At 32.7% G+C, this 23,344-nt stretch overlaps 3 protein-coding genes and 2 long non-coding RNA genes across 7 annotated transcripts; 2 read left to right on the forward strand and 3 right to left on the reverse strand.

The window, feature by feature from the left end:
- Positions 1-946: 946 nt before the first annotated feature.
- LOC726301 (actin-related protein 2/3 complex subunit 4) lies at positions 947-2,930 on the reverse strand. The gene is made up of 4 exons (XM_001122049.5): positions 2,443-2,930; positions 1,811-2,137; positions 1,552-1,722; positions 947-1,471 (listed from the first exon to the last, which is right to left on the reverse strand). The coding sequence occupies exons 1-4, from the start codon at positions 2,443-2,445 to the stop codon at positions 1,466-1,468; spliced, it is 507 nt and encodes a 168-aa protein (XP_001122049.2). The 5' UTR covers positions 2,446-2,930; the 3' UTR covers positions 947-1,465.
- On the forward strand, positions 2,429-5,689 carry LOC100577687 (nucleoporin-like protein 2). 2 transcript variants are annotated; one of them, XM_006566538.3, is made up of 7 exons: positions 2,436-2,758; positions 3,128-3,342; positions 3,408-3,456; positions 3,530-3,701; positions 3,790-3,876; positions 3,963-4,197; positions 4,297-5,689. In XM_006566538.3, exons 2-7 carry the CDS (start codon positions 3,267-3,269, stop codon positions 5,445-5,447), a joined length of 1,770 nt encoding a protein of 589 aa, XP_006566601.1. In that variant the 5' UTR covers positions 2,436-2,758; positions 3,128-3,266; the 3' UTR covers positions 5,448-5,689. The 2 variants fall into 2 exon arrangements, with proteins under 2 accessions (XP_006566600.1, XP_006566601.1); XM_006566537.3 differs by having other exon boundaries at positions 2,429-2,758; positions 3,963-5,689.
- Positions 5,690-5,764: 75 nt separating this feature from the next.
- On the reverse strand, positions 5,765-13,718 carry LOC408316 (uncharacterized). Its single transcript, NM_001277301.1, is given in 8 exon segments — positions 5,765-5,941; positions 6,014-6,133; positions 6,253-12,347; positions 12,454-12,501; positions 12,576-12,833; positions 12,917-13,108; positions 13,193-13,389; positions 13,543-13,718. Coding segments are annotated over 8 exon segments (7,020 nt in total). The 5' UTR covers positions 13,563-13,718; the 3' UTR covers positions 5,765-5,851.
- Positions 13,719-16,852: 3,134 nt separating this feature from the next.
- Positions 16,853-22,677, reverse strand: LOC113219094. Of its 2 annotated transcripts, XR_003305628.1 has the most exons (7): positions 21,423-22,668; positions 21,053-21,178; positions 19,886-20,402; positions 19,276-19,580; positions 18,225-18,447; positions 17,032-17,288; positions 16,853-16,947 (listed from the first exon to the last, which is right to left on the reverse strand). It is a non-coding gene; the product is annotated as an uncharacterized LOC113219094 (long non-coding RNA). The 2 variants fall into 2 exon arrangements; XR_003305627.1 differs by lacking the exon at positions 16,853-16,947 and having other exon boundaries at positions 17,151-17,288; positions 19,882-20,402; positions 21,423-22,677.
- Positions 17,284-18,599, forward strand: LOC102656537. The gene is made up of 2 exons (XR_001704735.2): positions 17,284-17,674; positions 18,285-18,599. It is a non-coding gene; the product is annotated as an uncharacterized LOC102656537 (long non-coding RNA).
- Positions 22,678-23,344: the final 667 nt, after the last annotated feature.

A 23,344-nucleotide genomic window follows, 5' to 3' on the forward strand; every position in this document is an offset into this window, starting at 1 on the left:
TGGGGAGAGACGACACGGCTTAAAAGTTTACACCCCCGCTGCCGGAAAATTCGGAGACTGGAATCCCTCGTTCGCCGGCTTTTTGAAAAGATCGTTATAAGCTTTGGCTGGCTGGAAGATTCTCCATATTTTTTTTTTTTTTTCTCTTCTAATATTTTATCACTTTTTATCTCTCCAGATCAATCATCTTTTCAAATGTTTAAAAATGCTCGGTGAATATTTGTCGTTCTTCTCGCTTTCAATCACGTTGAATATCACTCGTTCGTTGCAAATTGTTAATTCTTGAGAAACGTTCTTGAGCCACTTTTTTACGACGAAGGAAGGAAGAACCGCAGGAAAGATCGCGATGCCTGCTGGCTGGAAAACTCGCGAACTGCTACTGGTGAATGGTATCGTTGAGCGAATCGTCACCATTGGGCTACCCTTCCCCGTAGAAAGAGGAGTAGCCATGAACGTGATGGATTCCACTACAGTTCGAAGGGGCCCGCGTTCCTTGCGAACCCGCGGTGTTGCGAACTTCAAGGCGTTTTTGGCGAAGAATGGTGAAATATTGTTAAAAAAGAAAACTACATTTTGTTCAATTCATCAATAAAAAATTCTTGGAAACTTGATTAATTTTTTTTTCAATTAGAATATAATACGTGATACATATTAAAATACATCATTTGTGTTTAAATTAAGTAGAAAAAAAAAAAAAAGGAAGAAATTAACACAATTATAAATATAATATTGTTAAAACTGAAAAATTTGTGTTGGGTTGGGACAATGGAAATTAAAAGTGTGAAGAAAAAATTTATTTGGAATTAAAAACGTTTGTTGGAATTAAAAATGATTGAAATAATGTATAATTGCACTTAAAAGTTGTACCTGAAGTTGTAGGACCAATAATTAAATTGAGAGGAGGACTTAACCTTCAGGATGCTTAAGGTACAGGGCCTAATTCATGTCCTGGCGATGGTTCTTCTCGTTTATTTGTATTTACATTAGTATTAAATCAATATGGTTACAGTGATTCGTAAGATAAATAGAACTTTATAAATGCAAAAGGAATTGCACGCTTTACCTCCTATACCACCTGTTTTCAATTTCCACTTTTTTAGGGAAAAAGAAACGCACGATTGCGAATATATTCGCGATTATCATACGTGGGGCTGCGCGTGCTGAATTTAATACCGTTATGGTACTTACATGTACATCAGCCTTGTTATTCGTTACACACACAGCTGAACGACAGCGATTAATCGAAAAATTGTATTCGAATGAACTTTTTTCATGACTGGACAACAATGGGAATTGGCGTGTTTGGATTAAGGAGCGTTTAAAGTCAGTTTTTAAAGAGATTAATCTGTTAAAATTTCATCTGGTTGCATATTAACCAGCTTGATTCGTGGGCACTGTTATTTTTTTTTTAGTGACCTGGCATTCGTGATTATTGCTATGTTGCTAACACATTGTGTCCATAAAGTTAAAACTGGAATAGAAAGAAAATATTTTAGCAATCGTATTATATTTCTTTTTTTTATCTCGCATTTACATCACACGCGTACTAACCCTTTTTAAAAATTCTTCTGCACAAATGCGAGCTCTTGCATTCATGGATAATTTCATCTCGCTGATCTCTCTGTCAATTTCTTCCATGAAATAAATCACAAAATCTACAATCTTGTGTTTGTACATTTGTTCTACGTGGATGTTTGTAATTAAAAAACTAATATCATAACCCTGTGATAAATAAATATTATAAATATTAGTCATTTCTTTCCCTTTCTCTCTTTTTTACTTCAACTTAATAATATGATAATATATTTACCTCTATTGGCTTTCTCCTGAGAATAATGAAGTGTTCTGCTCTCATCGTCATGAATCTTGTGAAATTATGACATAGAAGCTTTTCTAGGTCATCAGCCTGCTTCACAGCAATGCTTATTCTCATACTATTTATACTGGATTCGATCAATACTTTTTCTTTATCATTTCTGCTTATTAATATTGGTGTCAAAAGAAGTTCCTTACTAGCTCGTACTTCAACTTCTGGTTTATTGTGTTTTTCAACTATTTGAGAGGAGAAATTCTCCAAACACATAGCAGCAGTAAGTGTTCTTCTCACTGCTGCTAGATAAGGTTTCAGCGTTCCCGACTGTAACAAAAATACCAAAAATAAATAATTTAAAATATTATTAAGAAATTCGAATGTCTATTATTATTAACACATAGTGTTCAAATTTAGATTTTTCGTCAGTGTGCATCATTTTGTTCGCTATAAAATTATCATTTTAATTAATTAATCAGCAATATATATTTAGAATGGAGAAAAAAATACATTGAATATTTAACAAAAAATTTGTTACGTGGATTTTCTATTTAACTGATAAAGGATTTTATCATTTCGAGACACATAAGTTAGTATAACCTATTTCTCATATATCAAAAAATAGTACTTACCATCTTTCTTAGAAGCTATGAATAACTTGTATTTTGATCGAAATCAATCAATTTAAAAACGAAACACGTGAAAACATTACGTTCTGTTGGTTGGGCTGAAAAGGGGTTGGGTTCAGCCGGTTCAATTTCAACGGCGTGGGGCGTGTTCCGAAGTTCACTGATAAGGAAGACGACCCAGTTATTTGTATCTCTTTTCAACACACGAATTCTGATTGCATCGAGCAAAGAATCTATCAACGAGTTTGACCGAATTTAGAACGCATCTTGTGGAAGAATCATCGCGATGTTTTTACACATACGTCTGCATTCCTGCAACGTGCGTAATTAAATGTGATAAATGACGACTATTGTGAAATTTTGTTCAACACAAATATTTAAATATTTTTACTAATAATCAAACAATTCAATTGTTCTTTTAATACGATTAGAGAATTAGAAATTTTTTTTTATATTTTATTTTTTAATTACAAGGTTTTTTTCACTTAGAATATTAACACAAAAGTAGTAAATAACTGTGACTGATCCAATCACGTGACGATCTTATTTAAATCACTAGATTTCAAAAATAGAAACATTATTTATTGATAAAACTAAGATTTTAAAAATTGATGTTTTTATTATAAAAGATCTGTTAATGACCGATAACTTTATATAACAAAAAAATTATGTTTTTCGTTAAATAAAGGAATTAAATTTCCAAATTGAATTTATTACGCTCTCTGGTGCAACTCATAGAAATCAACATCTCGATATTGTATATGATCACCAAATGCAGTGTGACGAAATTTTCATAATAAGATTAAACACATTGAATCGTATGCACGATGGTTGTTTGTAAATACTATCTGCAAGGGAATTGTCGATTTGGACAGTATTGTCAATTCGATCACATAAATTTTGGTAAGAAATAAAAGCATTATTTATATTTTACTGACATTAAAACATTGACATTATTTGTTCTGTAGTAGGAAATAATACTAAAGCTGATTCTTACAACGATGACGAATATTTGGCGTAAGTAATTAATAAATAAATTTTTTTGATAGCAAATATGATATATTCGATTAATTTTTATTTTAAAAACAAGGGTATTGGTCGCAAAAGAAATACTTATCGCGGAAAAAGGAGGACAATGGTTATTATCATGTTTTGCACCGATTAAAGAAAAACCATGCATTCCTGGCATGGAAGACTTATCACCAGAAGAAGTACGATGGGAAATGTATAAAGCCCAAAGCTCTGGAATGGTAGAGCAAGCAGTTAGTATCACATATACATAAATCTTTTTTTATTAAGATTATTATTATGAGTTTTTTTAATATATGCATATTTATACGTTTCTTTCAGAAAGTACATTTTCAACAATTATGTAGAGATATGAAAGCAAAAAGAGAAGCTTTTAAAAATCCTACCCGTGAAACATTAACTAAACTTGTATGTAAAATTATATAAGTAATTGATAAGTCTTTGTTATAATTTAAAATATTCTTTTTTTTTTTTTTTTTTTTTTTTTTTTTTAGAAAGAAATTTTAGGAACAGGTCATAAAAATACTAGGAATGATAATACATCTGGAAAATCCTCCAGTTTTGCTTTTGCAACCCCTCAACTTGGACATCCAAGCAGTACTCCATCCTCTTCTGTATTTGGAAACAAAACATTTGGAAGTCAAAACAATCCATTTAGTGGAGGTTTCACTTCCACCAGTAATACATCAATCTTTGGGAAAACAACCACGACTTCAAATCCTGTATTTGGTAGTACCCCAACTTTTAGCAGTAATTTAGGAGTGTTTGGTGGTGGTACCAGCACTAATTCTATATTTGGAATTACAAACACTTCTACATTTAATATAGGACAAAACACGCAGACTTTTGGCTCATCTGGTTCAATTTTCGGTGGCGGAGCTTCCCAGCCCGTTTTTGGGCAACCCAGCATATTTGGAACATCCAATCAAGTGAACAATGTTTTCGCCAGGCAAACATCTCAGGCATCCACATCGGTATTCAATAGTGGAGCAACTTCTTCTTCCTCTCTATTCAATAGCACTTCCTCTCAATCTAATGCTTCTATATTCACTGGAGCTAAAACCTCTACTGCTAATCCGTTTGGCGGTTCCTCAAATTTACAGACTACCAACTCCATGTTTGGAGTTACTCCATCCTCAAGAACTTTTAGTTCGGGAATATTCTCACAATCTGAAACACCTGCTTTTGGAGGAGCACCAGTTTTTGGCGGTTCGGCAACCTTTGGAAATAATTCTGGTTCTATATTCGGCGAGAAACCGACATTTGGGAGTTCTGGCGGTATATTTGGTGGATCAAATACTACAACACCCGCTTTTAGTACCGCACAACCTACAAATGCTTTTGGCATTACCACTTCTACACCTTCTGTGAACATGTTCGGAAATGCTCAGGGTACCACACCCGCCATTTCCACTTCTAGTGCATCACCATTTGGCATAACGCCTTCAACGACTACTAGTCCCTTTGCTACCGCGACCTCACAATTTGAAACAAATAGTACGGCAGCTTTCTCAAAGCCTACATTCGGAATAACTACGGGAACTGCCAGTGAAACTTTTCCTACAGCAGCTACATCTTCTAGTACAACATTTGGTACTCTAAATACCGGAGTTACTTTCGGAACATCTAGTACCACTACTCCATTTACATCATCTACATTTGGTGATATGAACAATTCACCGTTTGGTTCCACAAATGTTACAAGTACAACTACAACTACGAATACGTTTACATCGCAACAAATTACTTCGCCATTTGGTACTTTTGCGCAAAGTCAAACTTCTAATAGCGTGACGGCTTCTACAAACGAACCATTTGGAAAACCGTCTTTCACTGCAACATTGACAGCAATTGTTATTGATGACAGCGTTTACTCATTAGATAATCAATTAACAGCTGAGGAAAAGAGTATGTTCTTGGCAGAGAAATTTAATTTCGGAAAAATTCCATTGAAACCACCTACAAAAGACATTAGGTAATACAACAAAAAGGTCGGTTTAGGGGAATATGTGCTGTGATATTTGTTTCCTGTATTCATGTACAATTAAGATAGAAAGATTGCAAAGGATTGTAGTAATAAATAATATATATTTGCCAACAATGTTCCAATTTTTATAAGATTTAACGAAATGTTCGTTTAGCAAATGAACACGAAAAACTAAACGACATTTCTAAATTGTAATGAAATATGTAATAAACTTTAGAATTTGCATCCTTATAATTCATTTGATAACTTAACATTTTTAATAATCTTATCAATCACCTTGTGCAATATAAAATCAAACATATCACAAATATATATCAATTTTTTTTAATTTAATTAATTACATGATTATTTACATATTTACAACTATCAATTGGTTCTTCATTCATACTTACATTATTATACATTCTTGTAATGTATTACTCCAGGAGGAGGTGGAGGAGGAGGAGGAGGAGGAACACTATTACCAAATTGACTTCCTTCTGATACCTGAAAACATTCCTGTTTAATTTTAATTTAAATAGAAAGTTAAAGTAAAGATTTCAATTATTAAAAAAAAACCTGTGGCAGATGGCAAAGAGGATTTGTTGGATAGTTGGTCCTTTGTGCATAAGCTGCAGATTGATTAGGTGGTTGTGATAAACCAGGGGGTATACCATTTGGTGGTTTGTATCCAGTAATCTAGCAAATAAACTAAAATTATTATCAATGTGATACAATAATTAATAAAATGTTAATTCCATTCTAATTAATAAAACATATTATAAAAAATTTAAATTAGAATTATCAATACCACATACTTTGTCATTCATTTCTGGAAAAATGGTACTCAAATTGAAGTTAGTAAGACTTGTACCAGAAGGATGATGGCTCATAGTCATGTGATTGCTTGCCACAATTCCTCCCCTTGGCATGTTTGGATTCATTGGAAAACCAGCCGTAGGTACACCTTGAGGACCAGATACCGACGGAGGAGGCGGTAAACCATTTACTGCTTTAGTATATACATTTGCCTGTGAGTGATTCTGATAAAGAGGGCTAGCATGTGGTGGTGGTGGTGGTGGTAAGAATGTAGTAGAGTGATGATAATCTTCTAGGGGTGAATTGATACCAGAAAGAGGAAATTCTAAATTCTGCATAGTTCCATCGAGACCTTTTCTTTTTCCTTTCTTTGCATTCGTAGGATACGATCTTTTATCGCAATTTTGATGTTTTCCATAGTGTTGATGATTCTTCGTGTTCGTATTCACATTTGAAGTCGAGGTGGTCACGGTAGAAGTTGATGAAGTGGTAACTGTCGAGGCAATTGTTACATTTGATAGAAGGAAAGCATTTGCTTCCATATAGTCAGTATTATCGTGTAATGGCATCATGTAACTGGTAGGTGTATTTGATATACTGGTTATAAAATTCGAAGTAGGATAAATATTAGTATTAGAAGAATATGTATATGAATTAAAGTTCTGATTCACCATTTGTCCGTAACCACTGCCGTCGTCGGTATTTGAAAAATAATTAAGAGGCATAACTGCATCTGCAGTAGGTAGACTTGTTTGAAATTTATTCTGCGAATAATTCGTAAACTTGATCGAAGCATGTTTATCTTGATTTGTATCATGCACACTATTATTAGTTCCTATCAATGCTTCAGCAGTGTAATTGCTCTTACAATTTCTGCTTCTCCAATGAACATTATTTTGTTGGTATTTTTGTTGTTGTTGTTGCTGCTGCTGCTGCTGCTGCTGTTGTTGTTGCTGTTGTTGCTGATATCCTTGTTCAGAGAAAGTGTGTCCAGACGATTTTTGTTCCTCGTGTCTTTGATGCATTTGATCATTACCAGATGTTTGTTTTCGAATATCCATCTGCCTTTTACTATTACCTCTAGGACTTGTATTACTTTTCCTCTGATGTTTTCTAGCCTGTTGTTGTTGCTGTTGTTGTTGCTGCTGTTGTTGCTGATGAGTATGATGATGATGATGATGGTGGTGGTGGTGATGATGCTGTTGATGATGCTGTTGATGTGATTTCTCAGCTTTTTCATGTTCTACCAATTGACTCACAGAAAGAAAAGAAGATCCTGCTACTGGATGTTGAACAGCTTGATTATTCAACACAGTATGATAATCACGTCCTGTAACATTTCCATCTTTATCTTTGGTAGGATCTTTATTTTGATCAGATGAAATTCTCGAAGTTACTTGACCAAATAAAAAGTTCTGTTTCTCGGATATATTAGTACCTAAATCAAGATCACCGACCAAAGTTGGAAGACTTGAAGGAACAATGTGCTGATCTATAGTTTTGACTGGTTGGGCCTGTTCAACATGCACACTTGATTTTGTAGGAGACCAAGGAAATGGTTGTTCCTCAGAATAGAATACTTCTGAACTCCTTTTTGGTTCACTTTGTAGAACCGGTAAATTTGGAAAACCATGAGCTGCAACATCATAATTGTTATAAAATTGATTCGGTGTCCCCTGATTGTAAGATGGCGTTTGAGTAAATAGATTATTTTGGCAGAAATCCAATTCTTTTCCAATAGGTGGTAAAATAATGTCGGTAATATTGGCATTGTGCTTTATTTCTGGAGTCATCATCCAATTTACAGGTGCTCTAATTGCATGCTGTTGCTGATTTCCTTTTGATTTTGTATTCTGTTGTTGACTATGCTTCCCATCATTGTTATAAGTAACATTATCATGTTGAAGAGAAGGAATTTGTCCTTGGATTAGAGGTTGGTACTTATTTTGATTTTGTTGTTGAGATTTGTCTGAATATTTAAAATTCGAGCTTGCATAAGTTTCAACAGGATACTTCATTTGAGAACTAACTTCAGGTAAATCAAAATTTACTTGAGAATCATAATTAGACATTGGATAAATTGCTTTGTCCTGTTTTGTTGTCATAGATTGATGATTTTTTTGTGCATGTTGTTGTGACTGCTGCTGTTCTACATTTGAATATTCATTTTGAATATACTCAGATTCCATTGCATATTTAGATTTGTTTTTATTTTCTGTACTATACTTGTTGTAATCATTATTGGAAGAAGACTGATTTTGCATACGAGTCTGTTTACCAGATGGAGGAATATTAGTTTGAATATTTCTAGTTTTAGAAGAATCCACGAAAGATTGTTTCTGTGCTTCCATTCCCGATTTCATTCTTGATTTATCTATATTAGCCATAGTAGAATTCACCGAATAAACATCATTGGTCAATACATTGGAAAAATTTGTATTTTCTTTATGAAGGGGAACATAATTATAATTTTCACATATTGTTTTTGCTTCAGTATTATCTGTCTGGCTTGATCCCTGTTCAAATTGTACTAAATTATTGTTATTTCCTCCACCAACAGGGGAAAAAGTTGTCCAAGACAAAATACTGAAATTTGAAGAATTATGAGCAACAGTAGTCGTCGACTTCGCATGGTTTTCAGTAACCGTACTTTGCTCATAGTTGGATGTAGCCACGAAAGATGTTGGTTGTGAATAACGCGTAGCAGGAGTATTCTGAACGAGAGATTTATTATTCATATTATTGGAAGAACTAGTATTGATTTTCTTTGTATCTTTGTTAGAATAAGTAGGATAATTTTGTGTCTCTTCTCTTTTATTTTGATAAATATTATCAGTATTTTGATTTAGAACATTTTGTTCTTGATTAGTCATGGATTCTTTTACATTATAGGAAAACGTTTGAACGAATGGATCAACATCCATTTTCTTTGCAGAATTATAATTATTATCACGTCTATGATCTTGTGGTTCTTGAGTTTTTGATCTCAAAATATTATTTAACTTTGAATCTTGATCCACAACATTATTATTTGAAGAATCAGAGTCTTTATTTATCTTTGAATAACTACGTTGATAATGATTTTCAGAATTTGATATTAAATCTTTTGAAGGATAATTCTGATTTCTGTTGGGCGTATTTGTGTTATTACTGGTTGTTGAATATGAATCCTTTCGAGATAGATTTTTATTTTGATCCACAGTATAATCACTATGAGTATTCTGAATAATATGGTCTTTTTCATTAATAGTGAAACTTTGGTGAGCATTCTGTTGAGTAGTTAAAACATGACTATCTTTGGGTTGTGACTCATAGACAGTTTGCATGCCTTGAGAAGAGAGAATTGGTAGAGTTGCATCTTTAGATTGCATTGGATACTCCTGCTGAATACTTTGAGAAGTGGGAAGAACTCTATCCATATGGCCAGTATAATTCAGACGATTATTAGAAGTAATGTTAGATTCCATTAGAGAATCCTTGCTGTGAATCCCGTAAGTCTGACGAGAATTATGAGATTCTTTTTCTTTCATCTGAGTATAATCTATTTGCATATTCTGTAATGGTAATGATGTAGTATTTGTAGTTGTATTAGTATTAGTCAAATGAGAAACCAAAGATGCTTGGGTTACATCAGGAACGATATTTTGATTTAATCCAGATGAATTTGTTTCTTGAATTGCTGAACTAGTACAAACATTTGGATTCTGTTGCAGATTGGTGATATTATTCTCGACGATTGTTGAGTAACTCGATAAAAAGTCCTGTGAAGTACTATATCGAACATTAGTGTCACAAGTTGAAGTCTGTACAGAACAATTTGAATCTGTCTTATTTGAAATTGAAACTGTATCTGTAATTTGAGAAGCAGCAATATTTTCGTTAGTAGTATTTGTAATTGCATTTCTTAGATTTGTTGGAAGCTGACTCTGACAATTTTCTCCCATTTCTGAAGTACTAGTAATTGAAGTAGTACCCGAAGCATTTGAAATGGAATATAAAGTCGTATGCGAATAAGAGCTAGAAGATGCAGATTTTTCTAAAGATGGTGCCAACACACCTTGAACAATCTTATAAGGTTCTTTGAGATGTTCGTCGTTTATAATTTTGGGCAATACTTTCGTGACTGTAGTACATTCTGCAGAGACCATCATATTTGAGGTTTCTGTTTCGTTTACAGAAGTATTTACCGCTTTCTTTTCCTCACACGTCATTTTTAAACGTTTTTCAGCGATAGAATGAGGAGGAGATGCTGTCTTGAACTTGAAACTATTAGGTTCCATTGCTCCAATCTGTAGAAGCATGGGTGGAGTTTGACTATGGTATTTAAAATCTTCTTTTATTTCTTCCTCCAAAACTTCTGTCTTACCATTTAGTGAAGATACTAATGGAAAAGCCATTAAGAATGCTGCTGTAGGAGATATAGATTCTGGATTATGTGAACTAGAAGGAACTTGAAGAGATGCAAATATATCATTTGAAAGATCAGAATGAAGACCATCAGCTCTGCTGCTAATTGGTACAAAAGAATTTTCTGTATTATATGAGAGTGACGTTTTTGATACTTCCTCCTTTGATGCCTTTGCTAATTTAGATTCGTCTTCTATGTTAACTGGGAGTAATGACGATGACGCTGTTGTGATGTCTGAATTTTGAATTACAGTATTTGTTTCTGGTTTTAAAGTTGTTGTAGTATTTGTATCTAAATTTAGAATAATCTTATTACTTTCTAAGTTACTTGTCCCTTCAACAACTTCTGGCTCTTTTGATGTCACTGAATTCTGTAAAAGATTGTCGAATTCTGTATCAAGATTACAAACTTCTTTCATTTTTTTAGATTCTACAGAATTTTCAATCTCTTCTCCTTCTATTAAAGATGATTTAGAATTAGAATTAGAATGATCTATGCAGTTACTTGATTTTTCTAGTGTATTCTCAATAGGAATGTTGAAATTAGTATCAGAAGAATCTAAGATATTTTCATTAGAAGATTTTACTTGTTCTTCTGGGAAAGTAATAGATGATGTATCTGACGCGTTTTGACTTTCTTTTGCTTCACATTGAATATTATTCGATGTCATGACATCTATTGGTTTTGAAGAATTAGAAACATCTTCTTGATTAGTATTAGTAGTATTTAGTAAAACAGAACATTGTACATTCGTTTCTCTATTTTCTTCTGATTGAATCAAAGAATGTATTTTATCCTGTTCTTCATTTGTGTCCTCTCCTATCTTTTCTATTACATGCTTTAAGCTTTCGATAGATTTACAGGTTACAGTAAAGTCTGATTTTGATACAGGTACTGAATTCAGAATCACTGGACTTTGTTCATTATTTTCATTTCTTTTTCGTTTTTTATCAATAGGTTCATCTATAGATCCTGTTTCTGTATTTGAGGATCGTTTAATTTTTTGTGCAAAATTTGTATCTTCAACGGTTTTAATACTTTTTTCTTTATCATTTTTGTCTTCAACAGTATCTGTAGATTGTTGGTTTTTAGAATTTTTTGTATGATTCTTATTGATCTTCGATTTAATTTCTGTATCTTTCTTAGAATTATTTTCTTTAGATTTTTCTGCTTTTTCCTTGTGAACCGCCGGAATAGGAACTTTATATGTCATCGTTGTCTTTGTAACTTCCTTACCCTTAGGCAGAATGCCTTTGTGACCGCCGATCTTTGTAGCATTGATTATATTCTTTACATTAGATGCCCAATTTTGCGAATCAACTACCATATTCGCACGAATACTAGGGACCGTATTGAGCGTAACTTTTTGAACTGTATTAATTACAGCTTGATTGCAAATGGAGACAACTGGATTCTGCACACGATTTGTCAAAGATTGCATCACGATCATTTGATTCTGTTGACCATTACCGAGTATTATGGGATTCGCTGCTTGTTGCTGAGTATTTACAATTATATTCGACGTCATTGGAGTTACCAAAGGCATTAACTTACCACCAGATAATATAAGGGTATTTGGGGTCAGACTAGTTACGGAATTATTTATACACGGTGTCAGTGATTTTTTCTCCTGTTTCTTCTTTGTTTTTCTTTTTATCTTTTTTTGAGATTCTACTTTTTCTAATGCTAAAACAATATTTTATGATTTAAAGTGATGGAATAAAAAATTCTAATTTATATTTATTATATATATCTTATATCTATTAATTACATATATTAATAATATATTTACCATTATTAGTCTTTCCATTTATTGAAGAACTAACTGCTGTATCAGAACCTAATTAACAAAATTATACAAGATATTTTCATATCTAAAACAAATTGTAATTTAAAATAAAAAGAAATAAATACCTGTATTTGTTTGGCAACATTCTGTTGTTTTAGATCCTGTATCTAATATATCTGATACAGGATAAGCATCTGAGATATCATCATTGTTATTTACACAATTTACTTGATTCTCTTGATTCTCTATGGAATTATTCACATCCTTAGAAATATCGCTATTTTCAATTTTTTTGTTAGATGAATGAGAAGAAGTAACTGATTTTCTTTTAGAAGGCACTTTCAGTTCTACAGATTTTTCCCTCTTACTTTCAGAATTTTTTACTAAAATCAAACATACTTTATGAATATTTAAATTTAATAAAATTATTTTTCATTTATTACATATACTTATTTAATATTTTTACTTTCTTCTATTTTATTGAAATATTTTTCTGCATCTTCTACATTAATTTTATTCGACCATTTTAAAGGAGATATCTTTTCAAGAGCTGGCTCTGCTGGAACAGATATACCAGCTTCTCGTAAAAGAGTAGACAATAATTGTGTACGAGAGAAAAGCTGAGTTACAAGTTTTTTGAGACGAGCCAATTCTTCTTCTGTAATCAAAAATATTTTAAAAGAAATAAAGAAAAAAAACTTAAATTTTGAAATTATGCTTACTGTTAAAGTTATTTGCTTACTATGTGCTTCTGATGCATGAGCAGAAAATAATTCCTCTGTACGGCTATGGAGGTCTTTGATGTACTTCGATGCGTGAATCAGGATGTCGACCTTGTTGCGTTTGCGACCCTCCTGATGCGGCGGCAGAAGGTCTGCCAGAGTTTTGAAGTAAGCGTTCATACGTTTTCTTCTGTCTCGCTCCCATGTTTTCGCTTTGCTGAGAATATGTCCACGTTAACGAGCGGACCGTTAATTTTTTTTTAATGAAAACACGTTTGTTCATTCTTGTTCCAGAGAAAAAGACGCGAAGAGAAGGGAAAATCTTGCTAATAAACTGGTCGAGGTTAGAAGCTGGCTAATGGACACTTACGTGTTCTCTTTTCGAGGCATAATTTATCCTCTTGGCATCGTTTCGCGTGAAGAACGCGCCGCGGGAAGCGCTAATACGTCACTTGTAACTGACATTACACACATTCGTTGATTCCCATCGAATTTCTGACATTTCGACCCTCCAATTGTCTTAGTCGCGGAATACGCGAAATAAAAACTACCAACAGCTTCCGAAAACCATGGCAGTTATTTAAACCTGCCCGCCCTCTATCGATTTTTCTTTGTGTAGTCCTTATTTTCGTTACTGAAGATGGTAAGGAAGAAAATTATGAAACTTTCTTATCGACGCATGATATATTAAATCTTCATTTTCTTCATATGTTTAGAACGAGTATTATAGTTGATACAATTATACAAATGATATTTTAAAAAAAAAAATATACATAAAATAATTATTATAAATACTTTTTTTATATATTCAGAGTTAAAACTTAATTTCTCCTTAATATTCTTTCAATATTCAAAATATATATTCTTCTTCAATATTCTTCAATAAATAAGACAAAAAAAATATATTTGAGTTATTTTTAGCAGTTTTAAACTAACGAATAAGAATTTTTTATTAAGCAATTTGGCCGGTCAGTAGCCTGAGATATAGAGATGCATTCCCATTAAATTGGTATTTCGTTGACGGTAGGCGCCAACAGATTGTGCAATCTCAGTGAAGTGTGATTTGTTCATTACAATGCAACATCGGAATAATCACGGAGATGCGTTGCAGAGAATCGCACGTAGTCACGATGCGAAATGCATTCGAATGTCAATATGAGAGAGAACACCTTGAAAGCGTCACCAAATGCAAATCGCCGATGACAAGTGTGAATATTACACAGAATAAAAAGCAACCCTAACAAAAGGAGTAAAAATAAAGAGAGTTTTAATGATTTATAAGATGGAACAAATATGTACGCAAGAAATAATTTTTACGCTATTGGTAAAGTGCAATTCTTTCATTACTGCTCATGGACATTACTATGTTCAATATGGCGATGCGAATATTTCAAAAGTTTGAAGGTAAAAATCTTCAAGACTGTAAAAATGTGTTTCAATATAACGATATAATTTTTCTCCTTTCATTCGAATTATTCGCTGCAAAATTTTCGTGCGTTTTTATGCGTATGTCGTTTATTTGGCAACGCCGCATCGCCGCATATTTCACTGTCAGGCTGTTTACAATAAAATTAACTCCTACTCATAAGGAACAAACAGAATACGCATTTAGCACGAGAAATAGAAAAGAAAAAAATTCATACAGGGATAGCAGCATTGATGATTGAGAATGTGTTTACGCCGCATCCTTCCCAACGCGGCATGACTCGTTAGAAATTCGGCCGCCATTCGGCGTTATCTTCGTCATGAATATTCTCACGTTTATTTGACGAAACAGTATCACGATTACCAATTTTTAATTTTATTTTTAGAAATATAAAATCATTATGTTTCAACAGAAAACCTGATTGTTTCTTCGGTGTTCAAAATTCAAATGTATGAAAAAAGATTTTCATTCTATTTAATTGAGGTTAGAATATATACTAAGTGCATGCGAAAATATGACACGATTTACATCAGATTTGTAAGTTTATACGTCATATCAAGAGAGAAAAGAAAAAAATATATATACATATTGCAACTCTAAACGGAATACAACCGACAGCAAAAGAATCGGGCAATTATTCAACGCTTAATCATTGTGGTAACGTTTCGAAGCGGGGCTCCGTGCGAAATTCTAGTTTTCAACGGTGGAGCGTAGCGCGTGCGGCACTAATTAATGATTTAAGCAACACACGGCCGAGTTTCGCGTGTACGCACTCTCACGCATCTACGTTTACGCTCGCTGCCTTTGGAGCTGTGGCTAAGGAATGCGCGAGCGGTATAATTACGATCCTCCCGTGAGAATCATTTATACAATTAACGGCTCGCCTTTCAGGAAGCGCCCTCGAGGAGAACCAACACCCGCTTCGCTCGCGTTTCTCTTATTTCTGCAACTCTTGCTTTGTGTCTTGCGTATTTATAGATTGTGTAAGTGCGTTGAATCTTCTTCTTCAAACTGTATTGTATACGTGGACACGTACACGTACTGCCAATGATATATCGTTTCTTTGAACGATTGCATACAATATAGGGAATTTTGAATTTTCACCAAAGATATATAATTCTCCAAAACAGGTATCGAAATATTTTGAGTTCCAAACACTTTTTCTCTTTTAATTTAAAAAAAATATATATATAAATATAAATATAAATATAAATATATAAATATAAATATAAATATAAATATAAATATAAAATAAAAGATTTTTTTTTTATCGAGGTTATGTAATTTTATTTACAGATGTATTTGCATACAAATCTACTCATCGTTCGACTCCTCGAGAAAACGATCCACCACTATTTGGCGAGAAGAGGGGAAAAGGGTGGACAGACGCCGTCACGACAACGACGCGACGACAAAAGCCGATAAGAGGGGGCGGCGGCGGCGCGCGGTGACGACAAGAAGAAAAATTCGTGGCGTGGCAGCCGGTGTCTGCAGGATTTCGCGTGGGCGGCGAGAGAGAACGGCGAGGAGCGAGGCCAGCCGACACTGGTATTGATTACGTGGAAAGACCGCACCCTCTGCCACCCTTTGCCGCTGCCCTCAGGGGTTGGCCAGCCACCGCCGCGACACACGCCGCATCGCGAGAGAAATCCTGCGCAGTCGTCGTCCCTGAATCTCTGTCCAGGCTCCAAAGATCAATTCCGAGCCTTTCTTGATGAGGATTTTCAATTCTATCAGTCTATGACTCTACTCAGAGGTTGTTTAAGCGATACTTGTTCTTGAAACTTTTTGATATTACTTTCTGTTAATGGAATTATGGTTAAATATTGTATCTATTATATATCATCCATTGATTTATTCTTTAGAGAAATTAGAGAAGGATGTATTAAGAATTTTTAATAGAGTATCAAAGGATATTGGTACAGATATTCAAAGTTTTATAAAATGGAGAATACACCATATTTAGATTGAAGGAGAGGGAAGTAACAACCCTCTGAAACAGGGGATATACTGATCCAATCAGAGCATTGCTCTACCCTCTGTATAGATGAAGGTATCACATCTGCGCAGCATCCCTTTGGTCCAACCCCCAAAATGCGGAAAATGGCGGAAAATTTCCATCTTCAAAGATTTGCAATGCAGTAATTTCCACGTTTCGAAAAATAGAAATCTCATCAATTTATTATATTATCAAAATCTTTCTCTTGAATATTATTATTTCTATTCATGCACTTTGTTCTAGAAGCCTCGAGCTCTTGCATGTCCTGTTACCTTGGCCGGAGAATCAGCGAATGCCTTCATTATTTTCATTGCTTCTTTCTTTTTCAATCATACGAGTTATGAACGATTCTAAAAAATTAATATCATCGATAAGCTTCGTCTAAACCAACAGGTTTACAAAATGATTTAATAGAAGAATTTGATCAATCTTACCCATGGAGAAGAATTTTCAATTCAGTTTAAACTTTAATTTTGGCTTTAATATGATAAAATTTCATGTTGAATAATATTTAAATTGCTTTACAGTTCCAGTAGTCTGAAAGCTAACTTCGCTCGTTCACAATAAGGCCAGAACCCTTTCAGACGATTAGTATACCCGAGAAGTAACGCTAGAGCTGTTACGTACGTTAAAGCGCCTTCCACGAGCAACCATCCAAGAAGACTTAACGAATCGATTCGTTAGACACGGCCTAGAGTAAACAAGCCTCTGTATAACTACGTATACATAATTCGATTGACGCTCACCGTCTCACCATTAATATTAATCATATCGTCCCCTCTTCCCATCTTTCTTCCCATCTCCTCCCCCTTCCCCCTCCCCCTCCTCCATCCCTTTTCCTTTTCTTTCCACGAAGAAGGAAACATGTTGCTAAGCGTTAATAGAAAAATGTAAATAGGAAAAGACACGAGGACAAAGGAAATGGAAATTTCAAACGCGAATACCCTGATATAACGAGACACCATAATTGTTTTTTGCACCGTAATATAAGATGCATGACATCAAATTATGCTCGCTGCTTTTTCAATATTCACTTGATTCTCTTGAGTTAAAAGATTCTTCTCTATAAAAAATTGTGTAAGTATAGTTAAGATAAAAAGTATTTTCGATAAATATTTATAAAAAGATATCACTCTCAGGATTTCAATTTGATTTTTTAACGGTGAAAATAATCATCAGAATAGTATCATAAAGTTTTATTATTGGTAGTCATTGTTTATTAAAAAGTTATTAATAAAAACAGTTTAGATTAAATTACATATTCTAAGATTAATTCCAATCTCAAATCAAAATCAAATAAAAGTTCATTTAATTAAATAATTCACTGTTAATAAAATTCTTAAATGATAAAACTTAAACTGATTAAAACTTAACGTTATTTTAAAGAAAAATTTTTGTTAATAACTTATTAAGGAATAACCAAATCTTCACAATTCAGAATGATGATTTTAATAGCATATTAAAAGATTGATAGATGGTATCTTTTTGTAAATAATTGTATCATTTTCAAACATAGAAGTATCATTGCAAAATTAAGATAATAAATACTTTTCACGAATTAATTTTGAATTACTTTCCACTCTATCCAATAGATTGAAAATTTTATTCTTGTATTATGTATACTTACTTTTGTGACTAACATCTGTATGTATATATATATAGGCTTTCTTCTCTCTTCTCTATTCAGATCCTTGCGTCCTTGGTCAACCTTCGAGGAAATAGTCGAGGCTTTGCGACACCTTCGAGACGCTTAAATGCTTGTTTAAACAATCAATCCACCCGTTGTTCTGACATTTCATACGTGTAAACCTGCACGTGCACCGGTAGAACGTTGGTAAAGCCTTGCCAGCCTGCACAAATAAGGTTGATCGGTATTTCTATGGTGAATGCTGCTCCTCTAAGAGGCAAACTATTGTACTCTTTGTTCGAGATTAATGCTATAATTATCAACCTCTAATGTATAATTAATATATTAATAGATATGAAAGAAAAAATGCTAAAATTGTTTACTTCTTATTTTGATGAGAAATTTATCATATCATAGCTAATATCCTATGCAATATTTTATTTTTACAAATCGTTTTTCATTTCACTGTCATTTTATATCTCATTCTGTATTTTAATTTTAAGTATATTATTAAAAGAAATTGCATTTTTTTTTACATTTCTTCCATCTTGTTTCTTCTTCAAAGCAACTTATATTGATTTCATAAAATTTATCAAAGTCAAAGATGTTTATAGTAATATGATAAACTATTTTTTTTTTCTTATTACGAACATTTTTTTTTTAAGAATTTATGCAATAACCTTCCTCGAATTATTTATTTATTCTAATATATTTTTTATTGCAAAAATATGTTAATTAATTCATATTTTATAATAATGTTGTTTTTATTCAATTTTTAAGCATTTAGTTATCATCAATGATTTAAAGTGTTAAATGTTGAAGAATCTTTTGTTTAAAATAATTAATTTTCCAGAAATTAAATAGGAAAATTGGTTGAAAAAAAAACCAAGGAAAAAGCTAATTAAATTTACAAGAGACGCAAAAAAAAAACGAAACGGTCATGGTCATTTTCAAGCAATTAAAAATGCATTTTGTCTCTTATTATCCATTTTTTCGATGATTCATTCAGAAAATATACTTATCAAATAAAGTTTACGCCTGAATCACGTACAAAATGCCAGAACTTTCACAACGAACAATGTTAACAAAATGCTCATTAGAGGATGACACGTAGAACGATTTCCATAAATAGACTAGACAACGATGACGATTTGATCGGCCAGTCACGTCTTCGTAACTTTGTTGCAGCCGGAAGTCAACGAGAAATTCTACCCGGCGACTCGTTCCTTTTCGAAGTACCGTTCGACTTCTCAACCGATTTTTCCTCGTGTACGTCCTCCATTGGTTCGATTAAAATTTCGTGAACGTTTAACATTCACGTTAACATTCACTCTACTAATCCTCAGAATACGACATCTAAATTAAAAAAATAATCCATAATTAGATTAAACTTATTTAATTTTATATATGAAATTATTTATATAAATTTCTCCAATTTTAAAATAGAAAAATAGAAAAAGTTTGAAATTCTTCAAAATTTAATTTAAAGTAACACATTCTAATTAATTTATTATTATTAAGGTTACGACGTTAAGGTTAATAAGAAATTTTCCAACCGAATCTATCATATGAAGATTTCTATAATATAATCTCTATAATAGTGAAACAAAAGAAATCTAAACTATTTCTATTTAGACAAAAGGAATTCAACATTAACCTACTCTTCCAATTAAAATAAGGTCGGTTCCCTTATTGAACAAGGTCTTTCATTGAGTCACCTTTTCGTTGGTTGCCAGTTAAGGAACTACTTGGTACGTGACCAGTTTCCAATCGGTCGGTAAAATCGTAGTAGATCTTTGGAAAACGGTATTTAGTTGGCGATAGGGTAGCCGTAGATGTGAAACGTCTAGGACATTATGTCGCAGCAGGAGAACGCGACCCTTCGGTGACGTCAGCCTCCTCGTGTACTCTGTGGACTAATATGGCCAGACCGGTCGGTCCCTCGGGGCCTGCTCGTGTAGGTAGCCTCACGAATGTGACTACGGCCTGCTACAGCTTCTTTCAGAACTCGACTTGATTTTTCATCACGAATCATTTTCAAGGATTTCGAATCGTTTTGGAAGATAATAAAAAATCGTGACAAATGAAAAAATCAACAAATGATTTTATACGAGAATCCAGGCTTTCTTCCTTTCAAATTTTAACTTTAACTTCGTTTGACTGGGTTGGAATAGATTTCTGAAAATTGTAATGAATTTAATATTTTGTGATATACTTAAATTGCGCAATCTTAATTCTGAATGAATTTAAATTCTATTATATTATCGATAAGTTATTGTAATCTTGAATTTTTAATTAATTGTTAAATTTTAGTGAATTTATCTGTAATCAAATATATTAATGAACTTGGTGTTAGATTTTTGTACTGAATTTCCTGTAATACAATTTATATCTGATTAAAATAAAAGAGATCTAAATGCAAAGGAAAATGCAAATTAATTTCTTGCACGATGGTCACCCAACACATCGTCGCAAATCGAACGTACGCAAGTCAGTACATAAATCAACAACAATCTTCTAAAACCTGTTGCACTATTGCTTCGCGAGTATCGATTAACACAAGACCATACATCATTTACCAGACTCGTTTCTCTCGTAAAAAGTTTTATGTAAATCTATAGTCTACTAACGAGTACGTGCCACAATTAGTTACAATTACAAGATACTTGAATTTCTATATGAATCGATCTATTTTAGTCATTTGAGAAATATAAGCACGATTTTTTTTCAAATATTCTCGAAGATTGAATCATCGAGAATAAAAAGAAAATAGATCAAGAAATCCAAGAATGAATATATCAAATATTTAAGTTTGATATAATGGTAACCTTTGATATAATGGATAGTGAATAATGATATGATTTCCTCCAATTAAATATTCCATCTGATTTCATTGATTGAGAGACGATTTTATAGAATTTCTTGAAAATGACTTGACAAAATGATATCATTATCTGAAATTGAATAAAAATATTAAATATTACTCAAGGAATATCTTAAAACTAACCTAATTATCTAACTAAAGATAATTAAATTTATTCTACAATATTACTTTATATTTAAATTATATCAAACCTAAATAAATTTCCATTGTATATAGACAATTTCTATTACATTCTACTACTATAATCCTCGTTTTCATGATACAATGATATTTACTTTTTCACGCAATACGTCATGAAACTTCTAAATACTAACCATAAATATACAAACTCAGATTCAGTGCGCATGTGCATTGACTTTTCAATACACGATCGCACGTTTCTCTTGTTTCTCCTATTAAAAACAAAGAAAATCGTTCGTATGCGCGAAATAATAAAATGCACATACAAGTTTCACAATAAAAATAATATCGTATAGATAAATTAAGAATTGTATCAATTATTAAACAAATGAACGACAAAGTGAATTATTCGAAATAGAAAATACTGGAATCAAGTTTCGACGATTCTCTCGTCTTTTGCCCCCACTATGAGCGACGATTGGTAAAGCTTTCCACGTTTTATCAGGCCGTTAATACCCGGTTGCGGAGAAGGAAGATAGAGTGTTTACGCGGTGTTTCGCGGCGAACCGTGACACCCCCATCGCGGTGGATCGATAACCTCTCTACGAATCGGTTTCAAGATCCAACGGCGTCTTCGCTCGTTCCGACGGATATATTTATAAACCTGATTCACATATACGACCGCCTCGCGACATCGAATCCTTGAATGCGGGGCCGGTTGCTATGCCAGAGCGATGATTGCTCGTCCACGGAATCTGCTCGCTGACGTAGTTACAGATTGATACGATTTTAATAAGTGTGGTAGGAGGATCAATTCAACCACCATTTTCATTGGATTGTGCTTCGTTAGAGAATAGAGATGATTAGTTAAAGTCCAAAATATGGGAAAAACTCAAAGGTTATAGTATATAGAATATCCCTAGGTGATGATTCGAGATTATCATGGATCTATAATTCGATAATTCTAAATTATAGTAAATATAAAATGCAATGGCGTTAAATGATTGTCCAAGATCTAGATTGCCATGACTTTAAATTATTCCGGATCTACGTTGTAACTGGTCCAAGTCATATTTTATAGTTAGGACTAAAATATGATCACCTTTGACTGGCTTGGTTCTAACAACGACTGTAAATTATTCTAAATCTACATTATAACGATCTCGAGTCATCTTATTGTTAGACCCAGGTTATAATGACCCTTCACTATCCTGAATCTAGACTGCAATCACGTCTGGAATGACCACTATTAAAAGAATCCAGGTATCAATGGATGTAAATTATACTAGATCTAAATTGCGGTTATCCTAAACGATCTGAGTTGCAATGATCCTAGGTTTATATTTCAACAACCATAAGTTACCGATTCATTTAATTTCAACTCGACGATATGCAACAATAGCTCTGACATAACCTAACTTCGATAAATAAATCTAAGTATTTTAAAATCTATTTTATAATATTATTCTAAATGCCGAATTTAAATAAACTTCTATTGAATACGAGTGAATAATATTACATAATATTACATAAATATATATCATTTCACTATTGCAATCATCTTCATTTAAACTTAAAACAAGAATCTGAAATAATCTAACTAACGTGTAATATAATTACAGATAACTAAATCTAAATATTATTAAATCTATACAATATTATTTTGTACATAAATTATATCAAATCTAAACAAACTTTTATCGTATTTGAACGAATTATTCCATTATATTCAATTTAGAGACGTGACTATCGATTATCAATACGTTGTCGATAACTTATTAATATATCGTTTTTAAATATATCGATATTATATTATTAAGACACATAAATATATTACTAAAGAATTATATTGTAATCTATTTCAGTCATTTCTATTTTATTTTATGTTATTATTTTATTTTTTTCAATCAAATATTTAATGAAATGTCGTTAATAACATTTTATAACAACTTTGAATAAATAAAATTTGTAATTTCAATTATTTTTATTATTTATATTTCGTTGACGATATTTCAATGACATTATCGATATTTAACGATAACGGTATCGATTGTCAATTTTAATTCCATTACCACTGTCGTCCTAACCTAAATCTAAACCAAGAATCTAGAACGAT

Source organism: Apis mellifera, linkage group LG11, assembly GCF_003254395.2.
Source record: "Apis mellifera strain DH4 linkage group LG11, Amel_HAv3.1, whole genome shotgun sequence".
Classification (NCBI taxonomy): Eukaryota; Metazoa; Arthropoda; class Insecta; order Hymenoptera; family Apidae; genus Apis; species Apis mellifera.

Excerpts from the sequence above, each read along its gene's own strand:
- LOC726301 (XM_001122049.5), bottom strand. Across the intron at positions 1,723-1,810 it reads TCAGGAGAAAGCCAATAGAG|GGTTATGATATTAGTTTTTT; the intron begins GTAAATATATTA and ends TATTTATCACAG.
- LOC100577687 (XM_006566537.3), top strand. The coding sequence starts at position 3,267 with ATGGTTGTTTGTAAATACTATCTGCAAGGGAATTGTCGATTTGGACAG. Across the intron at positions 3,457-3,529 it reads AACGATGACGAATATTTGGC|GGTATTGGTCGCAAAAGAAA; the intron begins GTAAGTAATTAA and ends TTTAAAAACAAG. Across the intron at positions 3,877-3,962 it reads GTGAAACATTAACTAAACTT|AAAGAAATTTTAGGAACAGG; the intron begins GTATGTAAAATT and ends TTTTTTTTTTAG.